The sequence below is a fragment of the Oncorhynchus masou genome, chromosome 26 (assembly GCF_036934945.1).
Source record: "Oncorhynchus masou masou isolate Uvic2021 chromosome 26, UVic_Omas_1.1, whole genome shotgun sequence".
In the NCBI taxonomy this organism is placed as follows: Eukaryota; Metazoa; Chordata; class Actinopteri; order Salmoniformes; family Salmonidae; genus Oncorhynchus; species Oncorhynchus masou.
Genome location: NC_088237.1, coordinates 4,923,301 through 4,933,168, shown reverse-complemented (window position 1 = coordinate 4,933,168; position 9,868 = coordinate 4,923,301). Strand labels below are relative to the sequence as shown.

The following is a 9,868-nucleotide window of genomic DNA, read 5'->3' as shown; positions in this document are numbered from 1 at the left end:
TAAGATAAGATTTGATTTACTCAAACAGTTGCCTGCTGTCGCCAACAGTCAATGCCCCTTTAGCCACGGTTTGTTTGCGTGAGTGTGTGTACACTTGTGAATGTCACCAGCGCAGTAACCGTGTGCGTGAGTGTGTTGCAGAGACGAGGGTGACTCAGAATACGGTTGGTTGCCTGGGACAAAGAAGCATTATGATTGAACCTGTAAGAGGTGGAGGGAAATACTGACAGTTGATTTGACTTTCAAATCAGACTGGCTATAGGAAGAGGAGGCAGGTAGCAGGATTGGCCTGGGTTGGTTATACAGTCAAACTACCGATCCCCCTGTCAATGTAGTCTTTTATTGATTTGTGATTTAACAAGCAAAACTGATCCTAAATCAGCACTCCGACTCTGAAAATCTTGATACATACGACCCCTGGTCTGTGGTTGACATACAGTGAGCTCCAAAAGTATTGGGACAGTGACAATTTTTGTTGTTTTGGATCTCAGTACTCCAGCCCTTTGATACAATGACTGAGGTTAAAGTGCAGACTGTCAGCTTTAATTTGAGGGTATTTTCATTCATATCAGCTGAACCGTTTAGAAATTACAATACTTCTTTGTACATAGTCGCCCCCCCCCCATTTTTACGGGACCAAAAGTATTGGGACAACATCACGTGTGTATTAAAGTAGACAAGAGTGTAGTATTTTGTCCCATATTCCAAGCACAAAATGTGCCTCTACAAACTTGGATGCATTTGCTGTTTGCTTTGGTTGTTTCAGATTATTTTGTGCCTAACATAAATTAATGGTTAATAATGTATTGTGTCATTTTGGAGTCACTTTCATTGTAAATCAGAAGGGTGTCAAAACACTTCAATAATGTGGATGCTACCATGATTACAGATGATCCTGAATTTATAGTGAATAATGATGAGTGAGAAAGTTACAGTAAATTTCACCATGAGGCCAATGGTGGCTTTATAAAAGTTTAATGGCTGTGATAGGAGAGAACTGAGGATGGATCAACACCATTGTAGTTACTCCACAATACCAACCTAAATGACAGAGTGAAAATAAGGAAGCCTTTACAGATTACAAATATTCAAAAACATGCATCCTGTTTGCAATAAAGCACTAGTAAAACTGCAAAAGATGTGGCATAATCCAAAAATGCTAACCTCCCCTGTTATTGTAATGGTGAGAGGTTAGCATGTCTTGGGGGTATGGTATAAAATGCTAACCTCCCCTGTTATTGTAATGGTGAGAGGTCAGCATGTCTTGGGGGTATGATATAAAATGCTAACCTCCCCTGTTATTGTAATGGTGAGATGTTGGCATGTCTTGGGGGTATGGTATAAAATGCTAACCTCCCCTGTTATTGTAATGGTGAGAGGTCAGCATGTCTTGGGGGTATGATATAAAATGCTAACCTCCCCTGTTATTGTAATGGTGAGATGTTGGCATGTCTTGGGGGTATGATATAACATGCTTATCTCCCCTGGCTTTTATGAAGCTAGACAACTTCAGTTAGCTTCACATTCCAAATCAGGCTCGTACTACGACGGTGGATGGTGGATATTGCTCGTCCGCCTGCCTCGAACGCTGCACTTTTAACCTCAGTCATTGTATCATTTAGCTCTGGCGTACAGATACTTTTGGAGCTGGTTTAATCTCGGACACCCAGAAATACAATCTTGTGTAATTAATTGCATCAGATGCTTGTTTAAATTTTGGAAGGAAACGTGTTAGTACAATGTCTCCCCAACTCTAAACGGAAACTGACAGTGAGTTTCGCGTAAGTCTATGGGCCAAATGTCCCAAGATGCGAGCACCTGTGAAATTGTGATTTGTCCAAATGATCAGTGTCAAAAAATCTGTATAGTCTTTGCATCCCACTCTGTTGCCAGATGCTACTGCTGTTTATGTTATGTGCATATGTCCATGAGAGATTAGGGTTGTTAGAGTAGGTAAAGTAAGACTGGACAGGTTGGGCCTTAAACTGAAGGGTTTGGAGTAAAAAGTAGAGAGACACACATACTCACTAAAAATTACTTTAAAAAATCCAACCATAGAAGTTGATTTAGAATATATCTTTCTGACTCCAATATTGTAAATGACAGGATGGCGGTCAGGATTGTAACATGATTTTATTCTCAGTTTATATCAAATTAAGATGGTTTGAATGTTACATTTTCTCAGTTTACACAATGCCTGGCATTTGACTTTTTTAACATTGCATGGTCACTGAAATATTTTAAAATATATATATATATATATATATATATATTAAATCATGTTAAACACATATTACATTACAGGTTTGATAAATATTATACATTAATTACTTTCAAGCACAGCCCTTGTGGAATATAATGGGGAGGAGAAGGAAGTAATGTTAAGAGGTGAGGGGAGGCATGGGGTTGGAGAACAGGGGAGAGGTGAGGAAAGGAACAGGGAGTGGAGGCAGAGGGTAGGAGAACAGGGGAAAGGAGAAGGGGAGAGAGGAGGAAAGGAATAGGGAGTGGAGGCAGAGGGTAGGAGAACAGGGGAAAGGAGAAGGGAGAGGGAAAAGGAATAGGGAGTGGAGGCAGAGGGTAGGAGAACAGGGGAATAGGGAAAGGAATAGGGAGTGGAGGCAGAGGGTAGGAGAACAGGGGAAAGAGGAAAGGAATAGGGAGTGGAGGCAGAGGGTAGGAGAACAGGGGAAAGGGGAAAGAGGAGAGAGGAGGAAAGGAATAGGGAGTGGAGGCAGAGGGTAGGAGAACAGGGGAGAGGAGGAAAGGAACAGGGAGTGGAGGCAGAGGGTAGGAGAACAGGGGAAAGGAGAAGGGGAAAGAGGAGAGAGGAGGAAAGGAATAGGGAGTGGAGGCAGAGGGTAGGAGAACAGGGGAAAGGTGAAGGGGAAAGAGGAGAGAGGAGGAAAGGAATAGGGAGTGGAGGCAGAGGGTAGGAGAACAGGGGAAAGGAGAAGGGGAAAGAGGAGAGAGGAGGAAAGGAATAGGGAGTGGAGGCAGAGGGTAGGAGAACAGGGGAAAGAGGAGAGAGGAGGAAAGGAATAGGGAGTGGAGGCAGAGGGTAGGAGAACAGGGGAAAGAGGAGAGAGGAGGAAAGGAATAGGGAGTGGAGGCAGAGGGTAGGAGAACAGGGGAAAGAGGAGAGAGGAGGAAAGGAATAGGGAGTGGAGGCAGAGGGTAGGAGAACAGGGGAAAGGAGAAGGAGAGGAGGAAAGGAACAGGGAGTGGAGGCAGAGGGTAGGAGAACAGGGGAAAGGAGAAGGAGAGGAGGAAAGGAACAGGGAGTGGAGGCAGAGGGTAGGAGAACAGGGGAAAGGAGAAGGGGAAAGAGGAGAGAGGAGGAAAGGAACGGGGAGTGGAGGCAGAGGGTAGGAGAACAGGGGAAAGGTGAAGGGGAAAGAGGAGAGAGGGGGAAAGGAATAGGGAAGGGTGGTCTAAAGATTATACTGTTGGAATGGTCTGGAAGGTATACAGGCAGACAGGAAGTGAGGGGGGGAAGTGGAAATGGCTCTCTGTCTCATTGTGAACCTCAGTAGAAGGATTACTTCCTGTAGCAAAGAGACTGGACTCAAGCTGTGTCTAACCTGAAGGCTAACTCCATTTATCCTGAATGAAGTGTCTGAGCCATGAGGACCAATGAAATCCTCCCTCTCGCAAAGATTGTGTCATTATCCCCTTCATTTGAGGAAGACGATTGGTTAAATATATTAATAAAATGTTTTTTTGTGTGTAAATATATATATTTTTAACACCTATCACATGACACATTTAGTAATGACAGTACTTGCGTTTCCAAACGGTATGTTTTTTTGTGCAATTGTATTTTGAAATTTGCGAAAGGCAACCAACCATAATCCATAGATGGCAGTTCCCATTCAAGTGAAGACTGGCAGCCATTGCTAGTGTATGTAACCTCTGAGTCCCCAACAACTGGATGTTCTGGTTTTCAGGGGAAATGGAAAGAGAGCCTGTGGCGCGACTTCTGCTTTCAGACATTAACAGCATGACACCCCATCTTAACACCTCCTCCATATTCACTGGATTGGTTGAACAGTGCAGAAAATGACCTTTTTTTCTTCTTGTCGAGACCAGTATGTAGGGGATCTAGTTTCAGGTGTTTCTTTTATGCCTGCTATGTTAGGTTACCATGAGTGTAACAGTCAAATTGCCAGGTTTAGAGGTTCCAAAACCCTGCTATGGATTATATGTCTGTGGCCACAACGCAACAAGCTGTTCTACAGATAGAAGGTGCTCGTGCATTGACGAGCACACAAAAGCACAACAAAAGTAGAATTAACGACAAGTAATCAAATAAAGATGGCACTTCTAAATTTCGGCACAAATTATAGTGTGGCACTGACTCGCCCATAGATTGACGTTTCAGCATTGTCTCAATGACGAGTTTGGCATTCGACTACCCATGTGCGACATACACGCGCAGTAACCAGCCTGCGGCAGGCGGACAAGCAATATCCACCGTAGAAGTACGAGCCTGATGTGGAATGTGAAGCTAATTGAAGTACGCTATAGCTTCATAAAAGCCTGATCTGGAATGTGAAGCTAATTGAAGTAGGCTTGTTTCATAAAAGCCTGATCTGGAATGTGAAGCTAATTGAAGTAGGCTAGTTTCATAAAAGCCTGATCTGGAATGTGAAGCTAATTGAAGTAGGCTAGCTTCATAAAAGCCTGATCTGGAATGTGACGTTAACTGAAGCTGGCTAGCGTTATAAAAGCCTGAGTAGATCTAGCTTGCTTCGTAGTATACAACTCAGGAGGGGATATGATATAAGGGAAGATATGAAGGAAGATCAGCGGTCGTGGAAAAAAGGTTTCACAACTTTTGGGACACAACCTCTCAGCTTCATCTGCGACCTCTAACCTCTGGCCTGAACAGAGGCAGCCAGCGTCAACACACAGGACACATTTTTGATTTACAAACAAACAAATATTAAAGGCTCATTTCTGGGAATTGAAAGAGGCATGGCTCATCGTGATATTTCTCAATATGCTTTACATATGCTTTAGTTGGGTTTCTACTGAGCTCTAAAGCTGGAATAAGAGGAAAAGAGACTAGGGTCAAGGAGTGGGAAGAGAAAGTAGACGCCACCATCACAGACCAATCAGTCTTTGGTAAAGCCGTTGAGTGACACTGCTCTGGCCTATCAGAACTGCCCAAGTGTCCATGATAACAGATCACTGTAATTCGTCATTTGCAGAGTGCAGTTGCCCCTCCCTCTTCCCAATAGTAAGGCTCGTCGGTCACTGGGGGAAAAGAGAATACTGTTCTCCTGTCATATTTACATGTAACTGAATTATTCTTCCATAGTCATGTACATTCCTATTATTTCCATTGTTGCAGTAAGTTTTTCAGTTTCAACTGCCCACCCCCTTCTGTCTCTTCATCTAGCTAACCACCCTTCTTTCCCCTTCTTGACCTCTTTGCTGGGGGTCGAGGAAGGCTCGGATTGGCTCAGCGAACATCAGTCTTTTTACCCCTCCTTTTACTCTTCCTCTCTATCTCCCCAATCCCCCCTCTCTCCTTCCCCTCCTCTCTCTCTCTCTCTACAGTAGCCTACAGGACCTCTTGCTGGTGATGTGCTGGGGGTTGAGGAAGGCTCGGACGGCCTCAGCGAACACCTCTTTGATCCCATCCTGGTTGAGGGCGGAACACTCCAGGTAGCGGGCGGCTTGGATCTGACGGGCCAGTCCCGCCCCCTGGTGATGAGTGACAGGAGATTGGCTCTGCTCCTTCAGCTTGCGCTGGGTCTCCTCATCGTTACGCAGGTCGCTCTTCGTGCCTACCAGAAGGACAGGCACACCGGGGCAGTGGTGGGACACCTGTGGGTACACACACATACATGTGTAAACACACAGACATTTACACACACACACAATGTAATACATATGTAATAAACCCACAGACAAACACACACACACTGACCTCTGGGTGCCACTTGTGTTTGACATTCTCATAGGAAGCGGGGCTGGAGATGGAGAAGCAGATGATGAAGATGTTGGTCTGTGGGTAGGACAGGGTCCTCAGACGGTCATACTCCTCCTGGCCTGCCGTGTCCCACAGGTTCAGACTGATGGAGCGCCCGTCTACTGTCACCTAAAACACACACACAGGGGTAAGAACACACACACAGGGGTAAGAACACACACACAGGGGTAAGAACACACACACAGGGGTAAGAACACACACACACAGGGTTAAGACACAAACACATAGGGGTAAGAACACACACACACAGAAACACAGGGGTAAGACACAAACACACACAGGGGTAAGACACACACACATGGGTAAGAACACACACAGAAACACAGGGGTAAGTAAACACACACAAACACAGGGGTAAGTAAACACACACAGAAACACAGGGGTAAGAACAGAAACACAGGGGTAAGAACATACACACAGAAACACAGGGGTAAGAACATACTCACAGAAACACAGGGGTAAACACACAGAAACACAGGGGTAAACACACACACAGAAACACAGGGGTAAGAACACACACATGGGTAAGAACACACACACACACCGTTGTAAGAACACACACACACAGGGGTAAGAAAACACACACAGAAACACAGGGGTAAGAACACACAGGTGTATGTAAATGCACACCGAGGGAAGTAAATAGACACACACACATTGAACACATGCAGGCAGGTATAAACACACACATATACATGTAAAAACACATACATACAGTGGGGCAAAAAAGTATTTAGCCACCAATTGTCAGCCACCAATTGTGCAAGTTCACCCACTTAAAAAGATGAGAGAGGCCTGTAATGTTCATCATAGGTGCACTTCAACTATGACAGACAAAATGAGAAAAGAAATTCCAGAAAATCACATTGTAGGATTTTTAATGAATTTATTTGCAAATTATGGTGGAAAATAAGTATTTGGTCAATAACAAAAGTTTATCTAAATACTTTGTTATATACCCTTTGTTGGCAATGACAGAGGTTAAACGTTTTCTGTAAGTCTTCACAAGGTTTTCACACACGGTTGCTGGTATTTTGGCCCATTCCTCCATGCAGATCTCCTCTAGAGCAGTGATGTTTTGGGGCTGTTGCTGGGCAACACGGACTTTCAACTCCCTCCAAAGATTTTCTATGGGGTTGAGATCTGGAGACTGGCTAGGCCACTCCAGGACCTTGAAATGCTTCTTACGAAGCCACTCCTTCATTGCCCGGGCGGTGTGTTTGGGATCATTGTCATGCTGAAAGACCCAACCAAGTTTCATCTTCAATGCCCTTGCTGATGGAAGGAGGTTTTCACAAGAAATCTCACGATACATGGCCCCATTCATTCTTTCCTGTACATGGATCAGTCATCCTGGTCCCTTTGCAGAAAAACAGCCCCAAAGCATGATGTTTCCACCCCCATGCTTCACAGTAGGTATGGTCTTTGGATGCAACTCAGCATTCTTTGTGCTCCAAACACGATGAGTTGAGTTTTTACCAAAAAGTTATATTTTGGTTTCATCTGACCATATGACATTCTCCCAATCTTCTTCTGGATCATCCAAATGCTCTCTAGCACTCTTCAGACGGGCCTGGACATGTACTGGCTTAAGCAGGGGGACACGTCTGGCACTGCAGGATTTGAGTCCCTGGCGGCGTAGTGTGTTACTGATAGTAGGCTTTGTTACTTTGGTCCCAGCTCTCTGCAGGTCATTCACTAGGTCCCCCCGTGTGGTTCTGGGATTTTTGCTCACAGTTCTTGTGATAATTTTGACCCCATGGGATGAGATCTAGCGTGGAGCCCCAGATCGAGGGAGATTATCAGTGGTCTTGTATGTCTTTCATTTCCTAATAATTACTCCCACAGTTGATTTCTTCAAACCAAGCTGCTTACCTATTGCAGATTCAGTCTTCCCAGCCTGGTGCAGGTCTACAATTTTGTTTCTGGTGTCCTTTGACAGCTCTTTGGTCTTGGCCATAGTGGAGTTTGGAGTGTGACTGTTTAAGGTTGTGGACAGGTGTCTTTTATACTGATAACAAGTTCAAACAGGTGCCATTAATACAGGTGGAGGACAGAGGAGCCTCTTAAAGAAGAAGTTACAGGTCTGTGAGAGCCAGCAATCTTGCTTGTTTGTAGGTGACCAAATACTAATTTTGCACCATAATTTGCAAATAAATTCATAAAAAATCCTACAATGTGATTTTCTGGATTTTTTTCCCTCTCATTTTGTCTGTCATAGTTGAAGTGTACCTATGATGAAAATTACAGGCCTCTCTCATCTTTTTAAGTGGGAGAACTTGCACAATTTGTGGCTGACTAAATACTTTATTGCCCCACTATACATACACAAACAAACTCATACACAGTACCTGGCTACTATAATTGTCAAACACGGTGGGTATATATTCCTTAGGGAAGGCTCCGGTTGTGTAGGAGATGAGCAGACAGGTTTTCCCTACGGCACCGTCGCCCACCACTACACACTTAATGCTCTGCATGCCTGCTGCGCTGCCGACCCTTCAACTCTCACCTCTCACCCTCAGCAACCTGATGGAACACACAGACATACCACACATTTAGGCCCCGTTCTATTTCGGTTCCTTCACCCTTCCCCTAGCCCAGTGTCTCCCAATCCTGGTCCTGGGGACCCAAACAGATGCACATTCTAGATATTTCCCTAGAAGTCACAAATCAACGACATTGTGCACCTCTTAGGGTTCCCAGTACCAGGATTGGGAAGCACTACTCTAGCCCCTACTAGCTGATTCTATTTGGATAGACAGCTTTGCATAGGAAGATTGGATGGGTGAAAGTACTGCATCGTGGGGGGTTACAGATCATGCGTATATACCTATGTATCAGTAAACAGCTGAGGGTTAGAGGACTGTAAAGGAACCAGACATGAAGGGCCGGTTTTCCCAGACACAGATTAAGCCTTGTCCTGGACTATAAAAGCACTTTCAATAGAGATTCTTCATTGGGCATGTTTTTTAGTTCAGGACAAATCGAAAACAGACACCAAAGGAGACGAGAGAGAAAGAGACATACAGAGAAACAGACAGAGATACAGTCATGTCATTTAGTATTATAACTACTATTCTTATTGTGGCCGCTGTTGTTTTCATTATTGTTATGTGTATCACTTCGCTTTGGAGACATTGACAGTCATGCCACTAAAGCATATTACATTTTAATTTAAATATAAGAGATTAGAGATACAGACAGATGGCCAGAGACCAAGAGACAAAAAAACAGAGAGATAGAGAGAGAACAGACACAGTGAGACAGACAGACAGACGGAGATATACAGAAAGAAAACAGACAAAGACAGAAACAGACCGAGAGACAGACGCAGTGAGACAGACGTGTTAAACGTGTTAACCCTCGCAAGGCTGCAGGCCCAGACGGCATCCCCAGCCGCGCCCTCAGAGCATGCGCAGACCAGCTGGCTGGTGTGTTTATGGACATATTCAATCAATCCCTATACCAGTCTGCTGTCCCACATGCCTCAAGAGGGCCACCATTGTTCCTGTTCCCAAGAAAGCTAAGGTAACTGAGCTAAACGACTACCGCCCCGTAGCACTGACTTCCGTCATCATGAAGTGCTTTGAGAGACTAGTCAAGGACCATATCACCTCCACCCTACCTGACACCCTAGACCCACTCCAATTTGCTTACCTCTCAAATAGGTCCACAGACAATGCAATCTCAACCACACTGCACACTGCCCTAACCCATCTGGACAAGAGGAATACCTATGTGAGAATGCTGTTCATCGACTACAGCTCGGCATTCAACACCATAGTACCCTCCAAGCTCGTCATCAAGCTCGAGACCCTGGGTCTCGACCCGCCCTGTGCAACTGGGTACTGGACTTCCTGA

At 44.8% G+C, this 9,868-nt stretch overlaps 1 protein-coding gene across 1 annotated transcript in view; it reads right to left on the bottom strand.

Annotated features, from left to right (window-relative positions):
- Positions 1 to 3,333: 3,333 nt before the first annotated feature.
- LOC135514670 (rho-related GTP-binding protein RhoG-like) overlaps positions 3,334 to 9,868 on the bottom strand; it is a 25,073-nt gene continuing 18,538 nt past the window's right edge. Inside the window, exons 2-4 of the mRNA XM_064938170.1 lie at positions 8,356 to 8,533; positions 5,942 to 6,112; positions 3,334 to 5,838 (exon numbers count right to left, since the gene is read on the bottom strand). Of these exons, the coding sequence (XP_064794242.1) occupies positions 5,563 to 5,838; positions 5,942 to 6,112; positions 8,356 to 8,484 (576 nt within the window). The 5' untranslated portion in view covers positions 8,485 to 8,533 and the 3' untranslated portion in view covers positions 3,334 to 5,562. The remainder of the gene's footprint in view (positions 5,839 to 5,941; positions 6,113 to 8,355; positions 8,534 to 9,868) is intronic.